This window comes from Sminthopsis crassicaudata, chromosome 1 (genome assembly GCF_048593235.1).
Source record: "Sminthopsis crassicaudata isolate SCR6 chromosome 1, ASM4859323v1, whole genome shotgun sequence".
NCBI lineage: Eukaryota > Metazoa > Chordata > Mammalia > Dasyuromorphia > Dasyuridae > Sminthopsis > Sminthopsis crassicaudata.
This window is the reverse complement of record NC_133617.1, coordinates 383,399,500-383,426,932: the sequence shown is the minus strand read 5'-3', so window position 1 is coordinate 383,426,932 and position 27,433 is coordinate 383,399,500. Positions and strand designations below refer to the sequence as shown.

Here is a 27,433-nt window from a genome sequence, read left to right as displayed (position 1 = left end):
TTCCAGAAGGGTGTGTATGAATTGCCAAGAGCTTAGAGATTTCTCTGTATGTCTCTAATGGTAACAAAGATTATTTCTCTGAATATCTCCAATGGTACAATGGCCCTTAAGAAGGTGTTAGACTGAGGCTGCCCACTACAATTCAAAACTGCACTTGGCAACAAATCTACTATACTTTAGTCATTGTATCTAAGTCTAACATGCTGTGTTTATTTCCGTCTCTGTGGGCATCTGTCTTGTGTACAGTGGCTGTGCTTGGTAACTACTAGCTGGAGGGGTTAGCTTTCTGGCAAAAAGACCTTTTCAGACAGCCAAGAGTTTGTATTTCTGATATAGCAATCGAGACTCTGAGGCCTCATCAACCTTGGAGTATGTTTGGGAGTCTTGGACATAACACACAGCAAGCAAAGCTAGTGTCAGAGCCCAGACTACTGGTCTAGTACTCTCTTTTTTGTTTATTGTTTGTTATCAATGCCCACTTTCCAGTTTCTACTTTCTATTCTACCTCCCCTACATACAATTTCATTTTTTAAACTAAGTGGTTCAATTAAGATCAATTCTTTCTGCTACACTTTGTACTCTTATGAGAAACAAAATATACTAATAGGAAACCTCATTACTAACAACTCCCAACCTCCAAAGAAAAGATGTTTTAATGAAGCTATCTCATAGGGATAGAAAAGAAATGACCAAGTTTTATAAAAATAAATTTTAATTTATATTTCTTATTTTTACATGATCTAAGTGGTTAAGATTTTTCTGTATAAAGTCATAGCTTCTGTATATCTTTCAACAAATAAATCATCCATAACTAAAAAAATGTGAACTTGAGGGAAAGTAAAATTAGGAAAAAGATGGGATCTATTTCTTGTATAATAGGATTTCAATGAGAGAAGACAGCTTAGTAAAGCAGAAAAAAAATTGAATGTTTGCATAGAGGATCTCCTTCAGGATTGTGGTTCTGATATTTATGACCTTCATGGCCTTGAACAAGTCCCCTAACCACTCTAGAATATCCCTGTAAAAGGAGGTTGGACCATGTGACTGCTCAGATCCCTTAGAACTCTAAATCTATCCTCTGCTCTTGCTAACACTTGAAAATTCTAATGTGTTAAATTTATTAATAAATTAGTTTCTTGATAAAAAAAAAAAATAATCACCTTCCATTTCAGTTCTGTGTTACTGCGGTTTATAGTAAATTTCTATGTGAGTGAGTCTTTCCCACCCCCATCCAGATCACCTGAATTCAGATCATATATAGATAACACTTCAGATTCCAATTCATTTTCATCTACTGGTGGTGGAATGCCAGAATGGAATCTCAGGTCATAGTATGTGAAAGCTAGCAGAGTATCTAATTAGTCCCAGGTCCTCAGGGATTTGGATTGGAGGCTAACGAAGATCCCATGCAACCCACTGCAGAGATACCAAAGGGCTTACTACTCAGCATTCTTTCCTTAAGAATCTGCTCCCAAGTGAATACATTAAGACCTGGGAATGCCTTGACCCACTTGTATTTCTGAAAAGCTTCTTTGGCCTAGTGAATTTATAATTGTAAATATGGTTCAGCTTAAAAGTTTCATTATGAAGAATGACAATATAGTATATTACACAACAAATGTTGATACATAGAACCAACTTTGCCAATGGACTACTAGAATTTCTAATGAGAGATTATTTTGGTGTCTGATCAGGGGAGAGGAAAATAAACTACTTGATTATTATTTGTGAAAGGGAAATGACTTAAAACCGTACATTTTGTTCTGAAAACATAAAACTTTATCAATTATATTGAAATAGTTATCAAAATACCAAAAAAAAAAAAAATTAACAGATTCTCTAGCAGGCTAAAAATCTTTCTTTTAAGGCATCCTTCTATAAGGGCATCTGAATTTGATTTGTATATATCTTGTACATACTTACTTATGTACATGTTGTCTTTTCAATTAAGAATTTAAGGTCCTTGAGGGAAGGCCAGGATTTTTTTTTTTTTGCTTTTGTCTTTGTATTCCCAGCACCTATAGCATTGTTCCATAGAGACAATAAATGCTGATTAAGGGGCAGCTAGGTGGCGAAGTGGTTAGAGCACCAGCCCTTAAGTCAGGAGAACCTGAGTTCAAATCAGGTTTTAGACCCTTAACACTTCCTAGCTATATGACCCTGGGCAAAAATTTAAAAAATAAAAAAATGCTGATTAAGACTGCTAAACACCCCCAACTAAATCCATGAACAATCTACACAGCTACATAGCACTAGTATGTTGGCAATGGGAAGGAAAAAAAAAAAAAAAGAATACCTGGAATAATTTTATTACATTACTCTTACTGTGAAGTAATCCACAACAAAGAGATTTTGTTTCTTTTATAAAATCCTCCATTTGTCTCATTCTGATATTTCATTATGGCCAGAACAATGGGACAAATTTTGTGGGGTAAAATGGAGAAAAATAGAGGATTTGAAGAGGCCTGTCCTTCAAGAACCAGCCTAAACAGAGGACTTTTTTGGGGGGGAGGAGGGGAGAAGGGTGTGAAGCAATTGGGGTTAAGTGCTGTAGAGTCCATTATAAAATCCATTATACCATCTAGCTGCCCCATAGGGTTTTTTTTTTTGTTTTGTTTTGTTTTGTTTTAAGAAATAACAATTCACTAAAGAACATTATCTAAGCCAAAGGCATGGAAATTCTGCCACCAGTATTGGGAGAAAGAAGTATCCACACTGTTAGAATCATTGATCTTTTAAAGTGGGAATTCTTAACTTTTCTGGTGTATTCCTAAAATATATAGCAGTCTGATAAAACATTTCTCAGAATAATATTAATAAATATAGAAAATGAAATACATAGGATTATAAAGGAAACCAATCATAATGAAATATGGCCAGCAATTTTTTTGGGGAAAAGAGAGGAATAAGTTCTCTGTTAACAAATCAATGAACCCATAGATATTTTGGCCCGTTAAATTTATGTGTCACATTGTAGTCTCAAAGTTATCAATACTATATATTAAAACACACACAAATTAGGCCTTTAAAGTAATGAGATATTTTTCTTATAGGAATCTCGTTTTATAGCCATTACTCAGAAGTGTATCTATACTCAGAAGTTTGTATCTATATTAAAAAAAACAACACACACACACATATAAAAGCACAGGTGCCCCTTGAGTACTTGCACTTGAGAGCTTCAGATTTTTTATATAAGCTGTGCTGCTTGGAAAGAAACAAATATTTGACCTTCCTTTCTTAATGGAGACTCTTAATAGAGTTTTTGCTATCAGATTCCCTTCTGATATTTTAGAAGCCTTCATTGGTAGTGGCTATCCTGCATGTTCAGTCTGCTAAGAACAGTTTCAAGTTAATCCAGAACCTAAATCATTAGCTGTTTTAAAACTATTTCATTAGTGGAAAATCTATTCCATCTATACCTACTTGTCACAGCAAATATTGAAAATGTCTAATGAAGATGATAGGTAGGTGGTGATGCTGAAAGATAACAATCATCACCTCCCCAAAGCAATGACCTTTTTTTGGTTCTATATTACACTTTTAAATACAATTATCATTTTGTGTTGCAGGTAGATTAGAGAATGGGACTGAAAAAGGAAACTAGAATTCGAGATGTCATCTCTTTCTATCAAGATCTTCCTGTACTCTCTCTTACAGAACATATGGGTAATGTTCCTGACCACCATCCAGAAGCTAAAAGAATCATCTGCTTTACTTCTTAATCTGGTTAGGAGTAGTGCTTTCTATAGCACTGTGCTAGCTGGAAAATGCCTCCATAAAACAGAAAGGCACTGATTTCAGAAACAAATCTCAAGAGAAAGAAAAATGAGATATATACTTTCTGAACAGTTTGGGTAAAGGCATGTAATTTATTTTCTCCTCACCCCCAGTTTCTTCGTAATCAAGGGAAAAGTTATTGAAAAATGGGACAATAATAAAGAGCAAAGAGCTGGGATATATAACAACCTGGCTAGAAATACAGAAAAGTGTAAAAAAAAAAAAAATTAGGATTTTGGGAGTAATTGATATTGATAAGCTAACCTTCAATTTGAAGCTGAGATTTCTCTTTCTTTCTAAAATGGGAGTAATACTTTGATTCTTTCATCCTATCTTCTATTCTTCCCTAAAGTATAACAAATATTTTCCTAAAATTCAGACACTTATCAAAGGGCATAAGTTAAAAATTATTTTCCATCACATAAAATATAGGTAATTTAAAACTTCCTTACCGGGAGATGACTAAGAGGAACGTCTACTTGTCCAAGGAAGTCGTCTCTTGTCTGTTAATAAAGCAGAGAAAGATTACTGAGTTTGAAAGTCGTATATCAATGAAATAGCAATATTCCAACATTCTGAAAGAAGCTTATTTTTTAAAAGGAAGAGAGAGAAGGAGGGAGAATAAAAATCAGATGCACCTGAACTGCTATAGAGCAGGTGGTAAGTTGCAAATAGAAATGAATACAAATATTCCAACAATACTAAGGCACATTTAAAATTGATTTCCAAACTTTTGAAATTTCATTTCTCACCACATAATATGCCAATAAACCCTAGGGATGGCAGTGATTTAAATGGAATAAGCCAATTCAAGATTACTTTAAATTGGGTAGAGATATGGTTAAAAAAGCTTAAAATATTTGTTTTGCAGCTGGACCCATGATTTCATTTGTATAGGTGAAGGAAGTCCCATTCCTGAAGGCTTTCTCTGCTACCAACAACATCTTTCTCTTTAACTATAACCTTGCAAGGGACTGAGAAGTTAAACAGAATTAAAGTCTATTTTATTCCAACATAACTTCTAGAGCAGCCATTACACCACACAACATTATCTTTCTCAAAGATCTAAAATTCTTATCCAACTGCTATTCTTCTTAGACCTTTAGGTTCTTAAGTTATAATTTCTATACTTTCTAGGGGTACTTGCTTGATTTTTTCCACATTTTTCTCCCTGCCCATACCATCATTCCATATTATACTTCATATAGAAGAGAGAAGAAAAGCAAACAAGAGCAAATAAGAGAAAGACAGATACCCCCCCCACACACACACACACGAAGGGCATGAGGAAATCCAAGAATGAAAACTCCCTCTACTTATCAAGATGGGCAATTGCTCTGTAAGTTACAATCTATAAGTTATCTGTAAGTTACAATCTGTCTGAGGCACATAATTTGTTCACAGACACCCAACTATAATGTTCTCGAAGCAGGAGTTAGAGCAAAGTTTTTATGACTCTGAAACTCACTTTCTCCCCTCAATACTATACCCCCTATTAGACAGTGTATATAAGTTATATACATATATAATTTAATCCTAAATTATATCCTGATAATTTTAAGAATATTTTAGGATCCTTATAACTACAGCTTCAGACCAATAGAGATATATAGGTAAGTAAGGAAAAATCCTCTACAAAATTGGCTTAGGAATCACTGACTTGTATAGTTGAGCAATATACTTTACTTGTATTGTCTAGAAGGAAGTACAGTACCATACTATAATGTGATGTAACATAAAATAATCCAAATTTATGATATATTAATTACATAATTTCGTGTGTGTGTGTAGGAAGTCTCATCTGGATAGAACACTGATAGCAGAGCCATAAAGACCTGTGTTCAAGCCCTGCCCATTACAAATACTAGTTATGTGATACATACATGTATGTTTTAGTTACATATTTTTCAAATCTTACAATATCACTCTGAAATCATAGGGATTTTTCTATGATGTGTTTTATAAAAATCATGCCAGCTGCTCAACAGCACAAATTAAATAGGAGCAATCCTTGCTGTTCAAATTAGTGACTTAAATTTTTTTTTAATTTGCCGTTATCTTCATTAGTCTGAAAGAACTAAAAATATCCTTAACATTAAATTACTTTTAATTCACTTTAATTTTAGGAGAGCATAGTATGTGAATAGAAAGCTGGTCTTAGAATCATGAAATTTCAGTCCAAGTACTGTCTGACACTATCAGCATGTGACTCTGAGCAAGTCTAAAGTGACCCTGTAAATGCACCCAGAGACTCTGCTTCTAAATGCTACAGAACAGTTACTGATCTGAATCAATGTTTCCACATCTAGAATTGCTCATGAAATTATGGGTCCATTCCTTTTCTATACACATATATAGACTCTCCATATCCATCACAAAATGCAGATCTTTCTTTGACTGATTTAAAATATATAGAAACTGAGGCCTAGAGATGCTCTATGATTTTGTTATGGACACACAGTTGGCACGTATCAAAATGAGACTTCAATCTAGGGAAATTTAAAACCAGGACTCAGGTCTCCCAAGTCTCTGGTCCAGGACTTTTGTTGACCCAATAAATAATGCTTCAACTTTGAAGATTTCTAACTTAGAGAATATAAAGATTTTTTTTTTCAATATATGCTGGAAAGACTTTCCATCAAATGATCTGTTGACTTACACTGATTTTTACTCATTAAAAACAAGGAAAAAAAAAAAAAAAGGAAGCCAAGGGGAAGGGAGGCGATTTTAAAGAAAATTTGCTCTAGGTTAAAGAACAGGAACATGCATTTTGTTCTTATCAACCAGTTGAAGCTATGGAAACAAAGTTGCTTATCTTTTAAAAAATGCCTAAAGGATGATAAAAACTTGATGTTATCGATTTTACAATGTGTGCCTGTGTGAGGGGGGGAGAACTAACTCATTTTAATTCCTTTTGAAGAGATTTTAAATTTAATTTCCTTTATTTCATTAGATTTACTAGCCACAACTAAGATGAATGCTGTACTTTATGATAAAATAAGAGACATTGCCTATATCTTACTGATCATCTTTCCTAAAGAGATGTAGGACAACTCTAATATATTTGGTAATCACAATATGAAAATTAACACCAGCAGATTAAATTTACATAGAACTCTGATGTATAAATTTACATAGAACTCTGATGTAATCTCATTTGATGCTCAGTCTTATGGAAGTGGGCAACAATCACATTGTGGTCTCAGTTTTACAGAGGGGGAAACTGAGCACCAGAGAAACTAAGCAAATTTTTCAAGATTATACAGCTAGCAAGCAATAAATTTGGGAACTAAGTAACAAGTCTTTTGCTTTCAAGTTCTGAGGTCTTTCCATGATAGCCTAGAGTGTGAGTAATGTGCCATTGTTCAAGATTAGTATCAATTTATTTTCCCAATAAGAGGGCTTGAGAATATTTTCATTTGACACACAAAAACTCCACTCTAGAATATATAATCATTCTTTAGGGAAGTATTAATCCACATAAATGAATCAAAGTTATATACATACTGCCTATCCACTGTGCCTCCCTCTCTCTTTCAACTTCTTTAGGATACATTAAAATGATGGATGTCTTTTGAGACAATCAGCACTTAAATAACACTTCCCAGAATGGGAAGAAATACTATTTAACAAAGCATGACACTTGAAATAAGCATGAGGTTAGCTTTTCCAGGGGACCCATTTAGACCAGTCACTGCCACATTTGCCAAGACATTGACATGCCTCTCATTCAAGAACTACATAGCAAAGGAAGCTTTGAAAACTACACAGCCGTGAAGACTGAGCAATGAGTCTGAGTGATCCTTCCAAGTTTGAGATCTAAAGATAACAAATGTACGTTTTAAAAGTTTTGGCTTCTAGATCCCATTAGCCTTATTTTTTTTTTTTTAAGGAGATTAGTTGGTTAACAAATACATAGAAATATAAGGCAATGGTCTAAAAAAAGTCTCACATGAATAATCATGGCATTTGAAAATCCAATTCACTTCTTTAAACAATATTGAAGTTGTGAAAAAACCCCTCTAAACCTGGCATCAGAGAAAGGCAAAAACTATATGTTTCAGGCCCAGGATTATATGGGATATCCAAAGGAAACAGTAGTTAATGGTAACATTATTTTGTATTCAGGCAAAAGTAGCTGTAGTCTTTTATTCAAATACACTAATACTCAGTATCTTTTTAATAGCTAGATACATTTTAAATAAAACAACCATTAGTAAGCAAGATAAGACACACATGGACTGATAGATCTATATCTATAATCTACATCTATCCTTTAGTTATAGGTTGGGATTAGGGGAGACTATATTCATAGCTTTCTAGCTTTTTATGTTTAACTGTCCCTGCCTCCCTGTGAAAAAAGAGGCATGTCTGGCTAAATTTCCACTGTCTCTCAGGCAATAGGCTCAAAACTGGTTTTCCTGTACCTTGCTATCAGCAAAATAAATATTTTTGCACTTATCCCAACACCTGCTTTAGAGTTTTGTTCCTAGTAATTACTTAAGAAATGTTTATTGAAATGGATCAGGAAGATAACATAGGTAATATTACTCTCATGCTATGGATTATTTTGGCAGGAGAAGGAAGTTTATGTAAGAATAGTAATGAAAGGTAAGACTAAAAAGATAGACTTTGGGGTCATACCATTGAGAGCCTTGAAAATGTGTTAAAAGAATAAGGTCAAAGTCCTGAACCTGCACTTAAACTGAATATGCAATTTCAATATTTGTATATTTACCTATTTTATTAATAATTATGTTCATCATAAAACTTCCATCAAAAATAGATTTTTAAAAAATGAAAATAAAACTGTCTTAATTATCGAGCCACTTGGAGAGGTGGCTGCAACATGCACATGAAAAAGTAAATACAAGGTAATCTGAGAAAGGAGATAGCACAAGAACACAGGAAATCACAAAAGGCTAAAAGGAGGATACAAAAACTGAACTTGAACTAATCTGGGGAGTGTGAGAGGTAAAAGTAAGGAGGAAGAAATTACATATGGAGATAACAATAGTGTGTATAGGAAGTGAATAGGGAAGGGAAGTAGACAACAAATTACCTAAGGAAAAGTAAGTACTCGGTTTAATTAAGTCTTACCATACACAAAGTAGAGTTATGTGACAGAGTCAGGAAGGTAGCCTAGAGCCAAACTGTTAAGAGCTTGAAATTCCAGGATGTATAGTTGTGTTTTAAAGGCAACAGGAAGTTACTAAAGACTTTTTGAAAGTGAGAAGCAAATTTGGACCTATACTTTAGGAAGATTATTCAAAAGTTGTGTAAGTATAGGTTGGAAAAGGAAAACACTAGAAAATGAGAGAAAAATTAAGAAGATGCTGCAACAGCCAAGAATTATAGTGATGCAGGGCAAGATAGTGAATAAAAAAAGCAATCTAGTGTTTGACAAACCCAAACATCCCAACTTTGGGGATAAGAATTCATTATTTGACAAAAACTGCTGGGAAAACTGGAAATTAGTATGGCAGAAACTAGGCATGGATCCACATTTAACACCACATACTAAGGTAAGATCAAAATGGGTCCAAGATTTAAGCATAAAGAACGAAATCATAAATAAATTGGAGGAACATGGGATGGTTTACCTCTCAGACTTGTGGAGGAGGAAGGAGTTTGTGTCCAAGGAAGAACTAGAGACCATTATTGATCACAAAATAGAACATTTTGATACCAAATTTAAAAGTTTCTGCACAAACAAAACTAATGCAAACAAGATTAGAAGGGAAGTAACAAATTGGGAAAACATTTTTACAGTTAAAGGTTCTGATAAAGGCCTCATCTCCAAAATACACAGAGAATTGACTTTAATTTATAAGAAATCAAGCCATTCTTCAATTGATAAATGGTCAAAGGATATGAACAGACAATTTTCAGATGATGAAATTGAAACTATTTCCACTCATATGAAAGAGTGTTCTAAATCACTATTGATCAGAGAAATGCCAATTAAGACAACTCTGAGATATCATTACACACCTGTCAGATTGGCTAAGATGACAGGAACAAATAATGATGAATGTTGGAGGGGATGTGGGAAAACTGGGACACTGATGCATTGCTGGTGGAGTTGTGAAAGAATCCAACCATTCTGGAGAGCAATCTGGAATTATGCCCAAAATGTTATCAAAATGTGCATACCCTTTGATGCAGCAGTGCTACCACTGGGCTTATATCCCAAGGAAATACTAAAGAAGGGAAAGGGAACTGTATGTGCCAAAATGTTTGTGGCAGCCCTTTTCATAGTGGCTAGAAACTGGAAAATGAATGGATGTCCATCAATTGGAGAATGGTTGGGTAAATTATGGTATATGAAGGTTATGGAATATTATTGTTCTGTAAGAAATGACCAACAGGAGGAATACAGAGAGGCTTGGAGAGACTTATATCAACTGATGCTAAGTGAAACGAGCAGAACCAGGAGATCATTATACACTTCAACAAAGAGAAGAGCTAATCCAATTCCAATTGATTGATGATGGACAGAATCAGCTACATCCAGAAAAGGAACACTGGGAAATGAGTATAAACTGTGAGCACTGTTTTGTTTTGTTTTGTTTTTCTTCCCAAATTATTTTTAGCTTCCGAATACAATTCTTCCTTTGCAACAACAACAACAAAATTCGGTTCTGCACATATATATTGTACCTAGGATATACTATAAGATATTTAATATGTATGGGAATGTCTGCCATCTAGGGGAGGGGGTGGAGGGAAGGAGGGGAAAAATTTGGAACAGAAGGGAGTACAACGGATAATGTTGTAAAAAAAAAATTACCTATGAATATGTACTGTCAAAGAAAATGTTATAATTATAAAATTAATAAAAAAATTAAAAAAAGAGAATAGTTATAATCAGAAAAAAAAAGAATTATAGTGATATAGCAGAAAGAAGAATAGATACAGAAGTATTCTTCCAAAGAATTGAAAGCACTTGCTAAATGAATGGCTATGAGCTTTGAGGGAGTAAAAGATGAATAAAGCAAAGATGATTAAATTTACAAAAATGGGTGAATAGAAGTGTCACGATGTCCCCATCAGCATGGTATTTGGATAAACAGATTGAGATGCAGATGACACTGAATTATTGATTTCTAGCAAGCAGCTAGCAGAATTGATGGAGAAGCTCAAGATAAAGATTCGGGAATCAGCTGTATAGGCAGACTAACTAGCTAAATGGAAGAAGATGACTTCAAGAAGAATTGGGGTAAAAAGAGGAGAAAGGAGAACATAGGACAGAGCCTTCAGAGAAAAACAGTTAGAGGATCCGAGATGGATGAGCATCCAGAAGAGAGATAAAAGAGAGAAGCAGGGTCATAGAAGCTAAGGAAGGAAAATTTACTGAGGAAAAGACGACAGTAAAAGTAGGTCAAGGAAGATGAAGACTGAGAAAAGGATTTCAGATTTAGCAATTAAGTAATCTTTATCAACCACAGAGAGGAAAATTTCAAGAAAATAGGAGATGAAAAGTAGGAGTGTGGGGAATTGAGAAATAAGTGGGAGATGAAACCAGAGAAAATTCACAAAAATTACTTCCAAGTATGAGATTGGCAATTAAAGGGAACAGAGATTAAGATGATCAGTTGAGGAACTGGCAAAATTAAGTCAGGATTATCTTATTTAAATGGACTAAAGAGCCTGAGCATTACTTGTAGGCAGTGGAGAAAAAAGAGAAAAAAAAAAAATTACACTTAAGTAAAATACTATGTGAACCTTGGAGTACTACAGAAATAGGATTTAGCATTCTCTATGTATTCAAACTTTATACTTTTATGCCCCTTCAACTTTTGCCCATAATTTGAACTTGTCTAGATTAATTTTCTTCTTTCTTTCTTCCATCTATTTAAATCTTCTCTTTTTAAAGGCTCAGTGCAAGTTCTTGTTTCCCCTGACATTACAAAAATCTCTCCATATTCTCAATTTCTAAATCATTCATTTGGGGTTGTTCTTTTCTATTATTTAATTCAACAATATGAAAACTCACTGAGGTTAAGGAATGACACCTCTGCATCTTTGTATCTTCCAGAGTGGCTGAATGTCTTAGGATGTGGAGGCACTCAGTTGAACAATTGCCTAATCTCAAACTAGAATCTTAAATAGTTGTAGTCCCATAAAATCTTTATGGAATGCAGATAATAATTCTATTCTCTGTCCTATCTCCTCTCAAAATAAATCAGTTCCCACATTTAGTAAAACTGGATGTTTCTATGTAATTTGCAATCAATATAGGGACATGGAGAAGAAGAGGAATTATGTGGTGCCACAAGAACAATATGACAGAATAGTGTGGAGAAAAAAACAAAAACAAAAACCTTTGAGTGGAACATGTACTTCTTTTTTTTTTTTTTTTTTTTAATTTTTTTTATTATATATATATATATATATATTTTATAATATTATCCCTTGTATTCATTTTTCCAAATTACCCCCCCTCCCTTATTCCCTCCCCCCGACGACAGGCAATACCATACATTTTACATGTGTTACAATATAGTCTAAGTACAATACATGTGTGTGAATATCATTTTCTTGTTGCACAATAAACATTAGAATCCGAAGGTACATGCAACCTGGGCAGACAGATATTAGTGCTAACAATTTACATTCCCCTCCCAGTGTTTCTTCTCTGGGTGTATCTACCTCTGTCCATCATTGATCAACTGGAAGTGAGTTGGATCTTCTTTATGTTGAAGATTTCCACTTCCATCAGAATACATCCTCATACAGTATCGTTGTTGAAGTATACAGTGATCTTCTGGTTCTGCTCATTTCACTCAGCATCAGTTGATTTAAGTCTCTCCAACCCTCTCTGTATTCCTCCTGCTGGTCATTTCTTACTGAGCAATAATATTCCATAACTTTCATATACCACAATTTACCCAACCATTCTCCAACTGATGGACATCCATTCATCTTCCAGTTTCTAGCTACAACAAAAAGAGCTGCCACAAACATTTTGGCACATATATGTCTCTTTCCGCTCTTTAGTATTTCTTTGGGATATAATCCCAGTAGTAGCGCTGCTGGGTCAAAGGGTATGCACAGTTTGATAACTTTTTGGGCATAATTCCAGATTGCTCTCCAGAATGGCTGGATTCGGAACATGTACTTCTATCATTATTATTATTGCTGTTAGTTAGTTGTTATGTGCAGATTACTAAAATGAATCATCTATAATTGGACTTGTTATTTTTATGATACTTTATTATCTATGTCTTAACTTATTACTACAAAAATTAATCCTTACCTATTATAAACGAAAAGAGTTGCAAAACACGTTTCTCAAACAAGTAATTCCATTGGAACCCTAAAACTAAAATTGGGGTTAAAGTTGTAGGTGTCTTACAGGAGTTCATATCATTACTAGTTGTTTTTGAAGACCAATGACATCATGTGGTCATGTCTTGACTTGTGTGTGAATTCAATTTTCCAAGTGGTCAGACTCTCTCTCTTCTTCCAGAGTTTTCAAAGTCCCAGTGGCAAGACCAGGAATCAAAATAACTAACAATGGCAAGGGATGCAGTGTCTTTGATATCTCTAACTGTTCCACAGAGGTGGCTTCTATCTAAAACTAAGAGTAAACATTATAATTGGGATAAACTAGAAGCCTTCACAATAAAATCAGGAATGAAGCAAAGATGTTTACTATCACTACTACTATTCAATATTTTACTAAAAATGCCAGCTATAGCAATAGGACAAGAACAAAAACTGAAGGAATAAGAATACGCAATAAGGAAACAAATCTATTATTCTTGGTAGACCATATGATGACTTAGAAAACCACATAAAATGAAATTCCATTTAAGATAACTGCAGAAAATATAAAAATTGCATTGGATAGAAGCAATTTGGATACAATTTACACTGAATTATTCTCTAAAGGGAAATGTTATAGTGAGATACTTATAAACTTTAATTTTTGAAAGGAGGAAGTCTGTTCAAGGAAGAATCTGTTCAAATCTCTGAAAATGCTGATTTCCTGGGTGTGAATCTTCTTTTTTTAAGTTCTTAATACCCTGAGTCAGGAAGTTCTGAGTCCAAATCCAGCCACAGATATTATTTGTGTGACACTGGACCTAACCTATTCCGGTTTCTGTTTTCTTAGTTGAAAAATAGAGATAATAATAGCATCTAGCTCCCAAAGCTGTTGTGGGGATAAAATGAAATAGTATCTGTAAAGTACTTTACAAATCAGAATACTATATAAATGCTACTATTGTTATTATTATTAAAGCTACATGAGGTATGCTGATTCATATCCCATATAAAGGAGAATAAAACTAAACTAAGCTCAGTGGAAAGTATAAATTATGTTTTTGCATTAGAAAGACCGTTTAAAAACTATAATTATTGATGAAAGAAAGAAAACAATAATAATCCTTATTATGGACAAAGAGAGGACAATCCAGTTCTAACCCTCCTTATTACCCTAACCAAAAATTTGAATGCTTCTCTGACTCACTTATCTAGAATCTAAACTTAACTGAAGTTTAGTTGGTTATTTGTTGTCCTTTGTGCTCAGAAGACCAAAATGACATAAGGTCAAGGTACAGTGTGTCCAAGTGGCTGATCAGACCAAGTTTAACCTTTACATGGAAACAAAGATAAACATATATGTCCATGAATGCAAATCCCTGTCCCATTCCTGGCAAAGAAAACTGGGTTTCAGAACAATTTGAGACTCACTCCTTTTTGGTTTTTGGATTTCCAATTGCTGTATGACACATGAAACACATATTCCTCTCAGTCTCATGTGACAGCTAAAACTTTACACCACACATATTTGGCTATATTATTTTGAAAACAAACTCCAATTTTATTCTTTGGTATATTATTCTGATTTGAAAACAAAATCAAGTTCATAAAATTCCTTGAAGTTATTGCTTTAGTTACTAAAGCAATAACACTGGAGTGCTTATATTTTTACATTCTACAAAAAACTGCATTCTAGTTTTTAAGAATTTCTAAAGTAGATCATGAAAAAATAGTTTTACTACTAAAATTAAAAACAGAAAATTCTTTTTTTTTTATTGCATTAAGGACAATTCTTGCATAATTAAAATAAAACTGTTTACAAAATTAACTGAGGCGACTAAGTTACTCAGTGTCAATAGTTGATCGTGTATAGGAGAAATGGACAATACCAGCTGCCCTAAACAGGTGCTTTACAAGTGAGTGGGGGAATGGAGTGGGTTGAAAGATTCATGTTTCAAAACAGTTCGTTGTTGCCAAAACTACTGCACTCATACCCACTGCAAAATATTTGTGTCAAAAGCGTCTGAATGGGCACAACAACCTTCATTCCCTTAATAAATGTTCAACAACAGAAAACATCATTTTACAATATTTCCTTCCAAAGTTTCAACAAAATTCTCAGCATGATTACAAGACTTTCTTAAGTTGTCTAAAGGACATACATTAAATGACTTGCTTAGGGTCATATAGCTAATGTTAAACCCATTGCATCTCAAGATGAATTTTATTTTGAATTACATCAAGAGGTTTTGGAATTGAGTCCAGTTGACTGATTATTGTCAGTTGTGCCTGATTTTTCTTGACCCCCTTTGGTGTTTTCTTGGTAGAGATACTGGAGCAGGTTGCCATTTTCTTCTTTAACTCATTTAACTGATGAGGAAACTCAGTCCAATGAGTTAAGTGACTTTCCCAGAGTGTCAGAGACTAGATTTGCCTTCAGTCTTTCCTGACTCCAGGCCCAGAACTTTACCCACTGTGCCATCTAGCTGACTATTTGATTGACTGCTGTTGTTAGATTATTTCAATTATATGCAAGTCTTTATGAATTCTTTTGAGGATTTTTGTGGCAAATATACTAGAGTGGTATGCCTTTTCCTTTTTAAGCTCATTTTATAGATCCAGAAACTGAGGGCAAATAGGGCTAAATGACCTGCCTATGGTCACAAGCTAATAAGTGACTGAGTCCAAATTTGAACTCAGATCTTCCTCAGTCCAGATCTGGCACTCTGTCCACTGTACTATCTAATATCCATCCTTCAAAAACTATTTTTCTTTACAAAAATGTATGTAACTTTAAATCGATAAGGGAAGTATGAATAGTTTGCTATATCAGAGAAAATGTCCGTTCTCCCATACTATTGTACGTGGGAGAATGGACAGGAAAGACAGAGATAAAAGATCCCTAGCAAAAACAACAGTGGAGAATATTCTAATGTTCTCTGGTTAATTAGTGCCAGCAATTCTGGCATTTGAACTTGGTATTTGGGAAAGTGTCACCAACTATTTTTTCAGAAGATTGAAAGATTACTTTCAATACCTGGAAGTACTTTATTAACCGTATTAAAATCACATCAGGGAGTTGGCCAAACACAACTCATTCAGATTAATGGAGTCAGTTTCCATCATGAATCTATTTAAATGAGGCATCATGTTAACCTCTAGAACCTATAAACACTGAATTAATTTAACCTCTTATCCACAAAGTCCTGACATTTCTGGTAGCTATTTTTAAGGTGGTAAAATGCTGCCAATTTCCTGCCTCAGTTATCACTTGTTGCGCCATCCGCAATGCTGAAAACATTCACCAGTTAAGCTGGTTAGTTCCAACATGACAAAGACTCATGCAACTGAATATTTAAAACCCAAGTCATTAAATTTATATATTAACTGACATAAAACTCCACTTTACCCTTTTTGTAAGAAGAAACATAAGAGAAGGTAAAATAAAAAATATTTATTATTTAAGCATTCACCAACCCTGTGAAACTATATGCAAGAATTCTATTCTACAGTAATGTCTATCTCTTTGAAAAGAAACCTACAGGGTTCAAGAAAGAAATGGAGAAAAGCCAGCCCTGTGATGATGGTAACAATGGCCAAGTTATAAAATTATATTTTGTGGGTGATTTTGTGAAAAAGCAATTTAACTACTCTTAAACAATATAGCAAACAAATCTGTAGAATCAATGTATGCACACATACACGCACACGCACACACACACATGCATGTATAGCTGTGTTTTTTGTTTTTGGTGGGGTTAGGGAGAACTAGATCTGGATTTACATTCTAATATGTAATTCCTAATTAAGAAAATTCTCTCTAAGTAAATGGGTACCTGCTCAGAAATTTCTAGGATTAGAAGAAAAAAAAAAAAAAAAAGAAAAAAAAAAAGAGTTCTTAACCTCTTGAGATAGATTGGATAGATTTCAGGAGGTTGATGTATATTATATACATTATATTTTCACTAACCTTTAATTGAAATTCCTTCAATTACTTAAAATATTATTCAGAAAAGGAATTAGTCCATAGGCTTCACCAGACAGCCAGGACTGATTCACAAAAATGACAGATGAATCTATGATACTATAATCACATGCAATCATTAGTTAACTAAAGGAAGGCAGGAAGTAAAAAACTGGATGATGATCATGTGTTAAGAGAAGATACAGATATAGGTAAAACAATAACAACAGAAAAGATTTGCAATGCTAAATGTATAAAATATCCAATCAAGTCATTCATGTCTGTGTTATAAGGAACAACACAACACAACTTTCTCTAATTTATTTGATTGCTTATATTTTTCCTCTGAGAAATCAGTAAGCACCGACAACTATAAACAGGAGTTTAATCCTGGGATTACAAAGTTATTTGCCATCAATTCAGTACCCACTGTAGCCTGTTCATTAATTACCAATGGGTACAGACCCAATCTCCATTCAAGTCATATTCTTAAGTCTCATCATGAGACTCATGGCATTCAAAGAAGTTCAAAAAAGATTTTGTTTCATACTCTGTGATACTGCACCTCTGCCAACAAAGTATGACAATAGGGACTGTGCCAGTAGCTTATGGTATGTACTACCAAGCTGGAAAGTTATGGGTAACAGCAAAGTACCTAGCATGTGTAGACCAGCTTAATTAAATCTAGATCAAGCTGGGGTTTTTTTTTTATCTATAGTAACTCTCAAAGATCGTGTACCAGGTCGTGGAAGAGTTCTGAGCTATATCAGTGGAAAGAGTAACCTGCTGATGAAATCATAAAATCATCAAGTAACCAAAGCAATAAGGAAGAATTTTTAGAGATAAAAAAATCATGTTATTTCAGAAAAACAAAGATAAAAAATAAAAAGCTGAATCTAAATACCACTAGAAAATGACAAGGCCAGAGAGTAAAAATTTGAATAAAATACATACTGTTATTTGTCACTCAAACTAATAGCAAAAATAATTATATTACTGACACTGAATCAAAGTCTGGGAAATGGAAATTATCCTTTTCCATTGTGGTATCTATGACATGTAACTTTAGCCATTGAATAATACAGCACTGTATTCAGGCAGCAGGTATCACTTAGGTAAAGACATTGAAATAGGCCACATTTTTTGAATGATTTGAAAAGCATTGCCTTCACTACTTCAATAACAAATAGCTCATGTAACTTCTAAAACTTTGGAAACCATAGCTAACCTTTTACAGCTTATTGTCCAGCAGAGTTGCCTCACTAGCAAGATGAACTAACTGCCTCTTCAAATTCCATTTCATTCCTTAAGACAAGTATAAAGTGAGCTTTATTCTCAGCAACAAAAGCAAGGAAGGATTTCACCACTGCCCCATCTGACCGTTGTGCAGGTGAATCTCTTCATAAGGTAGAACTGCTGGGATTTCAAAAGAGAAAAACTCAACGGATCTGATGAACACTATGTATTACATAACACGATTTCTCACCACCTGGGACCTCCAGCTTTCCCAACAAATGATTTCACAACCCCATTATTGAAAGTTATCTTAATAAAATTGCAAAACGGCATTTGAGAAAGAGAGAAACAGAGAAAGGGAGAAAAGGGAGAAAGTGAGACATCAAAGTACTCGCCTATGTGCATATACTTTTGCCAGAAAATAGCAAACATAAAAAAATTATGATGCTGAAAGAGAAAAGTCCAACTCTTTCTTCATAAAAATATGAATACTTCTTATATACTGACTTATTTTTTTCACAGTCCTTTCGGTTAGATTTTTGTTTTTATTTGTGGTTTTTAATCTCAGTAAAAAAAAAAAAAAAAAAAAAAAAAGGAAAACTATGACCAACACAGTAAGTTTTATTCTGAAGACATTATTTCTTACTGAGACAAAGTCAAGAAGCATTTATCAAGTACCTATCATACAAAATCTATATTCTCAAGGAACTCATAATCAAAGGTAAAAGAGATAAACAAGAAAACAACTATGTACAAGTGAGATATATAGAATAAACTGGAAAAATCAACAGGCAGGAAGCACTAGCATTATTTATAAGTATATATAATTGTTTATAACAACAAACAAGCCATCCACTTCAACAAACTGTCTAAGCAAATCTGCAGCACTTGTAAAGGCACATGCATAAATGCCAACAGAAGGTGCTAAATCTACACCTCCTAAAACATTCTCATTCTTATTCTCTTTCTGTCTCTCTGTCTCTCTCTCTCTCATATATGGCAACCACCTAGAAAAATCAGATTTTATAAGAAAGAAAGCAAATGATTATGCTACTGGCCCAAAATTTAATTAGTTATGGAGAAAACTTCCAGGTGTTTAACTGCTAGTATTGTGTGAAATGGTGCATTGGTATTTAGTATAGTTTCCTTAGGGAAACAGGGAAACAATTATTTAAGACTAAAATACACTTTTAACTCCTCCACCCTAACTTAGGTGAGGAGTCAAAGTCCAGAGGCTCACCATGGTCACTTAGAGCATGAGAGCAGCTATGTCCCTGCTATCATAGGAGCAGTAGCACACAGGAATGTTGTATAGGATTCAAGATTTCCCAGTGTTACCAATGTCTCAGCCTGGCAAAAAAACCCAACATGTGAGCAGATATCCATATTCCTTGGCAGTCAACCACACTATATTCAGGAAGCTTCTTAATCTTGTTAGGCAACTTTTTCATTAACACATTCAAACCATTCATGCCTTTTCTGTTGATGTGATGGAAAATCATAATCTAAACAATGCTTTTAACACACTTCGTGGAAATATTTTTAGAAGTCAGGCTGCTATTGGTGAATAGAGGCGGAAGGTAGCAGTCAGGAAGGTGCATTAAAACTGACATTTTTTTTTGAAATATCCAACTGTACTTTTATTATATCTCGTTTTCATGCATTTCATCTAAGCACAATCCTCCACACATAGGAGGTACTTAATAAAGCTTTTATTAATTCAATCTTCCCATAAAGAGGGAAGAAAAGTGGCAATAACAACCCTGGACAAGGCACTTTTCACTCTCTGGTTCCGTTTCCTCATCTGTAAAATAAAAAGGTTGGACACTTTTTGATCCTTAAGGATACATTCAGTATCTACAGGATTTTAAATAAAGAGAGGGGGCAATGTGGAAGATAATGGAAAAAAGACACCAAGGAAACAGATAATCTTTACTGAAAATGCACAGCTGAAATAGGTTTGTCCACTATTTCAGCTTTTTGTATAGAAACACATATATATTTTTAAAATATTTAACATGTATTGGTCTATCTGCCATCTAAAGGAGGGGGTGGGGAGAAGGAGGGGAAAAGTTGGAACAGAAAAAAATTTTAATAATATTTTTTTAAAAATAGAAACATATATGGGCTATTTACCTGGATTGTATAGTGCAAGGAGCAAAACCCTGGATGACCCATATCTGAATCCCACTTGTAGATACTTATATCTGTGGAACTCTGGGCAAATCTCTTTACCACTCTAAGATTGTTTCCTTGACTAAAAATTAATTAGATGAGCATTGTGATTCCTTCTAGTTCTAGAGAAATCATGCTATGAACATACTATTGTGTTATGCCACAATTATCCTTTCTCTACATTTATTTTTTAACAAATAGGTTTTACAAAATTGCAGTTCATAGAAACCTGGTAACTTTGGACTATCACGGGGGCCATTAAGAAAGCTATGGACCATATGATTCCATAAAACATCATTTGTGAGCTACTATTATTCATTAATCCATCATTCTGCATGGTAAAGATATTTCTATAAAATAACCCACACTAAGACATGGCCCTAACATTGCTAAATAAAGCATCATCCTGCCCAATTGCTCTTTTTGGTCTTAATGATGATATTTTACACTGAATAAAGACAAGTAAAGAAGAGTAGAAGGAAAGTATGCTAGTTTGCTGCCTCCAGAAATCTTGTTGTATGATGTGCCAATATGGCTGTGTTAGGACTGTTTTGTGGTGACTACAAGATGGAAGATGTTTGCAATTAGAAAAAAAGCATGACATCAGGTAAAGAATTAATAATTCTTCTATTTTTGATCGCTGTCACAAATTCATCATAAAGTTTTTATTTCTACTAATCTGAAGCACTCTACTATTGTTAATACTGTTACATTTTGCCTAATTAATACTTCAAAAAATAAAGTTAATATGACTGAACATGTGGCTAAATAAATTCAGTGATTTTTTTCCTATCTAATTCACTAGTGTAAGAAAAAAATACCGACCTATACTTTGAACATAATCTGGTATTAGATTGAATAAATAAATATCCAGGACCACATTAATGGTACATTTAAGTCAATTGACTATTTAATTTTTTGCCGCTTGAGAGTAGCTAGGTAGCACAGCGAATAGTAGACCAGACCTGGAATTAGGAGGAACTAAATATAAATCTCACCTAAAACACCTGCCACTAGCTGTGTGATCCTGGGCTAGTAACTTAACTGTGATTGCCTCCTTCCCCTGCCCTATTTTTTTTCTTCCAGTTTCATGCCTCAATAAAAATCACTGAAGAAGCAGTAAAGCATAGTGAAGAGAGAACTAGCCTTCAAGACTGAACAATTTGGATTCAGGTCCTTTCTCTGATATACTGTGGCTGAATTATATTAGGCAAGTCACTTAACCTTTAAGTGACACAAACAGTTCTTTAAATATAAGTTGAAGACTTATGTCAGTAGAGGAAGCTCTTTTTTGGAGAGTTCCTAAACTGATGAAATGGCCATTACCAATCTATAGACACATATACATATGTATCTCTCAGGATATATAGTTTTTCATTACTATTTGAGAAAGTTTTGAATTGGGTGTTCAGCATGAAATAATCACTTTAGAAGAAATTAAGGATACAAAATTTTTGCTGAAATGATCCAGATTCCCTTGAGTCCAAATGTCTTCTTGGTTTAAGTTAATTATTTAGAAGTAACCCAAATAGCATGATAAAATGAACACATTTACCTTAGCAACTAACTTAATGCTAACAGAGTAACTTGATATAATTGGTTTTAAGTGACTGATAGTCAATTGCATGCATTTGTTTCATTAATATTTTGCTGTTCCAGGCTTCATTTATTTAACTTCAGCACATCTCTGGTGACAAAACACAACAACAAATTAAATGAATTATAAACCCATTATTCTTTCATGCCTGAAACTTTACTCAAATAAAATTAGTACAAATATGACTAGCTATGTTGGAAAAGGTCTAATATTTCAGTTTCTACATGACCATTTGGAAAGTAGATAGAAATATAAATTCTTCCCCTTGAAAGAGGAATATCAACCATGTTATTAGTTATATTAATTTCCAGGATCAATTTTTCTATAGCAATGGGCAGATTAAAAAAAAAGCATGGTAGGAGGAAAGTTAAAAGCAGAGTAGAAAAGGATGAGGCAAACAAATAGTTAGTCGCAGATCCTTATATATAGAAGAATGTTCTTCTCTCCCCTTTTTCTAACTACATGGAACATAGGCTACCTAACAGTTTTCTGCCAGCACCCAAGCTGTCTTAGATCTCCTTCACCAGGCTATCTTCACATTTGAAAAACATTGCTTAGTTCTAGGAGTATGAATTATACCAAACTCCCTGAATTAATTGGAAGAAGATGGTACATGCCCACTCTCCACCCCGCAACCATTCAATTTCTTCCACATCAGCCTGTTCTATTTTTTGCTGCTTTTGAAGCCCATAGGCTTCAATGGGGTCTCTCTGCATTTCTACTATTCAAATAACATTTTGCTCAGATCCAGAATCGAAAACTAGTTCTTGCACAGATGGCAGATACACTTTGAGGCAAGAACAGTTGAAAATACTGGCAGCTCAAACTATTATGGCATCAATGATCTTTGGAGACACAGTTGCTTCTATTTCTCTTCTGGCTGAAATGGCTTTCTCATTAGGTCTCTGCAGGTCTGCTCTTCTGCATTCATAACATCTTTCAGAACCTAAACTTACAACATATGAGCCTGTATGCTTTCGCTGTCTTAATCAATCAACTGCATCATATTTAAATTTTTTCTTCTGCAACAACCTGAATAGACAGGACACTAGAAATTTTCTTTTTTTATCTCACAATGTTTCTCTCCCCAATTCTATGCTTCCTGTGTTCTCCTTTTGAATTATGCCCCAAGGAATCCCATTTCTCTATTAATAAACTTTCACTTAATTTGAAATCTCACATTCTTCCCTCCCATTTCCACTGACCCCTCACAAGATACCATATTTTACTTCTTGGAACTTTCTTCAATAACTGCTGCTTCCCCTCACATCCCATACCAAAAAGAGAGGAATTGGTATATTTTCTCCTTCCCCTTCTTCCCTACCACCATTACAGCTTTTAGACTCTTTGCTACAATCCTTCTTCATGCCCAGATCTTTGTGGAGATCATCTTTTAATCACTCCCTCAATTCTAATAAGATTCCATATTAGCCTCTCAGTCTTTTCAACCCCAATTCAAATCCCATTTCCTCATTCTCCTCAATTACTGTGACCTCTATCTTGAATCTATCTCAACCAAAAAGTTGTGGTCATGCCTTTAGTCAACACATTGACACCCCATTGCTATACATGAAACAGCTCTAGGTCCAGAATTCCTACTTAAACCATCCACAGTTAAAACAAGATAAACATTCAAATGAAAAGTGGCCCAAGAAATAGGTCACACTAATAATAGTGTTAACAAGATTAACTCCATTCCCATACTCTTTTTTTTTTTTTAACTCCATTCCCTTACTCTTTTTTTAACTCCATTCCCATACTCTTTTTTTTTAAGGGGGGGAAGGGGAGGATAGGATATACTTATGTGAACTGATACCAAAAGAGGCAGAATCCAGGAAAATTATTTATATAATAACAACAATAACATTGTAAATGAAAATAATTGTGAAAGAACTCTGATTAAAGTAATGAATGACTAGGACTCCACAAAATAATCAGAGAAAGATAATGAAATGAGTTGCCTATTTAATGAAAGGTGATGGACTCAAGGTGTAAAATGAGACACATATCTAAGTACAAAGCATCATGGCATCTAAGGTGAAGGGTCCTTAGAAGTCATCCCATCTACCTTTCACTTGGAGAAATTGAGGCTCAAAGATGTTAAAAAACACTTGCCCAAAATCACACAGAGAGTAAAGTGGTGAAGTGGAGATTTTAACCCAGGTCCTCTGATTCCAAATTCTACAACCTCTCCTTTACATCATTCTGTTTGAAGTAGTCATAAGTCAGGAATTTTCAGAATTCTACTTTGGAGGAGTTGGTAGAAAAAAGACATGTCAAAACTACCTTAGGAAGAAGGTTAAGTGTATCTCATACTATTTCTAGTTTTGTTTCAGTGTTTTTAGTCAAGCAAACATCATTAACTAAGCTTTTATTAGCTATCTATTACATTCTAGGCACATTGTTGGCCGAGAATAAAGAGGCAAAATATAAAATAATCTACTCTCTCAAGGAACTTATGTTTTACCATGATAAAAACACATAAACTGATAAGAATATACAGACTATCAAGGGGAAGGGCACTAGCAGCTTTATATGGATAAAAAGGCTTTTATGTTTTAAGATAGGAAGTGTGAGAGTATATGAGGCAGAGAGAGGCTATTCCATCCGTAGAATGCAAAAGCATGGAACAAAGTTGTCCTATATGGGAGGAACAGAGAAAAGGATCATTTGGCTGAAGCATCCAATATAGGAAGGGGAGTAATGTATATTGAAATTGGACTAATAGGTTGAAGTCATGTTTTAAAGGATTTTAACAAGAAGTTGATATTTGATCCCAGAGCACTAGGAAGCCATTAAAGCGATTAAGCAGTTCATTAAGCATGAGATGGTCATATCTATACATAAGGAAAATCACTTTGGTGACTAGGAAAAGATAGATTGGGGTGAGGAGAGACTGGATAAAGAGAGAACAATTAGGAAGTCATTCTTATTGAGGACAATACCTTCAGTCAGTCACTTCTGGAAAAAACTAACCTCCTGCACTAAAGACACTGCTCTATGTCATATTATAAGCATGAACCCAAATACTTTTTTTCTTAAAAAAGAAAAATCTCTAAATGCTTAATACCTGGAATCTACCAATATTCTTTCTAAGTATACAAACTATTAGATAGATTACTTCTGCTGTATTCCATAGCATGTCACTTTGAATGACTCAAAGCTAATAATGAAAATACTTGTATTTCACATTGTATTTTCCAGACCAGAAAGAAAGAAGCTACATCTGAGGCTGAGCTCAAGATAGTATGCTTAACCAACAAGCAAGAGGAATTCTCTGAACCAGCACTTAGAAATAATACATATTAGCCTCCCACACAATTCTTTGATGCTAAATTGGTCAAAGCCTGAAACTCTATCAAAAATTAACACATAGTTTTCATGTTCTTGCACTAAATGACAATTATTGGCAACAGTGTTCATACCAGAGAAAATGCCCGGGAGATAATTATGCCACAGTTAAATATTCACTGTTAAATTGAGAAGAGGAATTGTAAATGTCCTCTATTTTAATTCATCCCCTGATCTATATTTAGGTGTCTTCCTGTTTTTTTAGTGGAAAATACACTGAAGTGGGATTCAGGAAATCTTGAGTTCTGGTTCTGATTCTGACCTCAATAAATTCTTTGAGTTTTTATAGTTTTTAAGTTCTTGAGGGCTCACATATACCTGTAAAAAGACGTGGTCAGGCTAGATAATCTCTAAGATTCTTTCAAGCTCTGTAACTCTATAATACTATGAAATCCAATCCAATTCCATGCAACTTAAGATGGATTAATTAACTGTACAAGTTATTAAGTACTTACTTTAAAATCAGTATGCTAGGTGTTGGGAAAACAAAACAATAAAAAAAAACTTTCCCCTCAAGCAGCTACACCTGGGACACAAATAATTTGAGTAGGGAACTAGCACTAAGAACTCACAAGAAAGACTCCTTAGAGGAAAGCAGATTTCTTCTTCCTAGAAGGAAGCTAAGGAGAGTAAAAGATGGAAGAGAGAAAAGTGCTCATTTTTGGCATGGAGGTTGACCTGTGTAAATCCATGGCAACATAAAGCTGGACATTTTTTGGAGGGAGGGAATTTGGGAACCTGCAAACAGTTCAGTTCTGCAATAACAAATAATTAAATTGTGAAAAGGAATAATATGAAACATCTGGAAAGTTAGACAATTAAAGTAATAATAGAGTCAGGTTATAAGAGGCTAGACTGATTTGTCTTTTATACTAGATGCAATTGAGAGTCATTAAAGAATCATTTTTTTTTTCTTTTTTTGGCAGAAGACTGCAATGATCTTTAAGAAAACTGTCTACTAAGCATTCAAAATTTCAGCAGCTCACCTCAATACAAATTTATACTGGTATACTGGCTGTTTTTGTATAGACTTTATAGTGGAAATATTTGTTGCTTCATAGTAAGATAATTCTAGCTAATATAATGAACACTTTAATTTCACATAATTCTTACTCACTTAGAGCTTTTTCATTTAGGTTATCAATGTTTTCTCCCTTATGCTGTCAAAATGTTTACAAAGATATTGGGCAAATTCATTGATTATGCATATTTCTCTCTAAGTTAAAAAAAAAAAAAGGATCCAATTTTACTCTAGATAGTGGTAAATACTGTTTCAAAGTCCGACTCTTTTTGTATACCAAAATAACTGTTTGGACATGTATACATATATTGTATTTAATTTTATACTTTAACATATTTAACATGTAATGGTCAACCTGCCATCTGGGGGAAGGGGTGGGGGGGGGGAAAGAGGGAAAACTTGAAACAAAAGATTTTGCAATTATCAATGCTGGAAAATTATCTATGCATAAATTCTTTGTAAAAATTAATTAACTAAACTAAACTAATTAATTAATTAAAAGAAAGTGGTAAATAATAATTAAGGTACAAAATTTTCCACTAAAGACTATGTCTGATACTTTGTTGTGGCTTGGAGATAACCATGGATGACCTAAAAGCCCAAAGTCCAGGTTTACAAAATTGAGAATTATTTCTAGAAAGGCTTCAAATCAAGGCAAGGCAACTGGCTATGCCTATTGAGGCTTGAGGCCTAGAATAGTTCAGTTCCGAGAGACTCTTGACTTTAGGGTAAGGAGGTAGGGTTTTTAATTCAATTTTCTTTTTCTTGTTCTTTTTTTTTTTTTTTTTTTGCCACAGTAATACTCAATGTTATTATACTAAGTCATAGAAGAGTTCAATCTTCACTGGTAGAAGAGGCACATAGGCTTACCAAATTATTGATCCCTGAAGAATTGAAGTGAAAGCTACAGAATAATAAAGATCTTTGAACTTAATAACTAGGAATGCAATCCAGAACTTATTTTTACTACTCATAGTACTATCTCATGTTGTTATTTTGTCATTTCAGTTATGTCCAACTTTTAGTGATTTGCTAT

At 34.1% G+C, this 27,433-nt stretch overlaps 1 protein-coding gene across 12 annotated transcripts in view; it reads right to left on the bottom strand.

The window, feature by feature from the left end:
• The window catches only part of NEDD4L (NEDD4 like E3 ubiquitin protein ligase), a 453,149-nt gene that overhangs the window by 106,101 nt on the left and 319,615 nt on the right, over positions 1 to 27,433 (bottom strand). For all 12 annotated transcript variants that reach the window (XM_074279441.1, XM_074279439.1, XM_074279442.1 and 9 more), the window contains one exon: positions 4,233 to 4,283. In XM_074279441.1, coding sequence (XP_074135542.1) covers positions 4,233 to 4,283 — 51 coding nt within the window. The remainder of the gene's footprint in view (positions 1 to 4,232; positions 4,284 to 27,433) is intronic.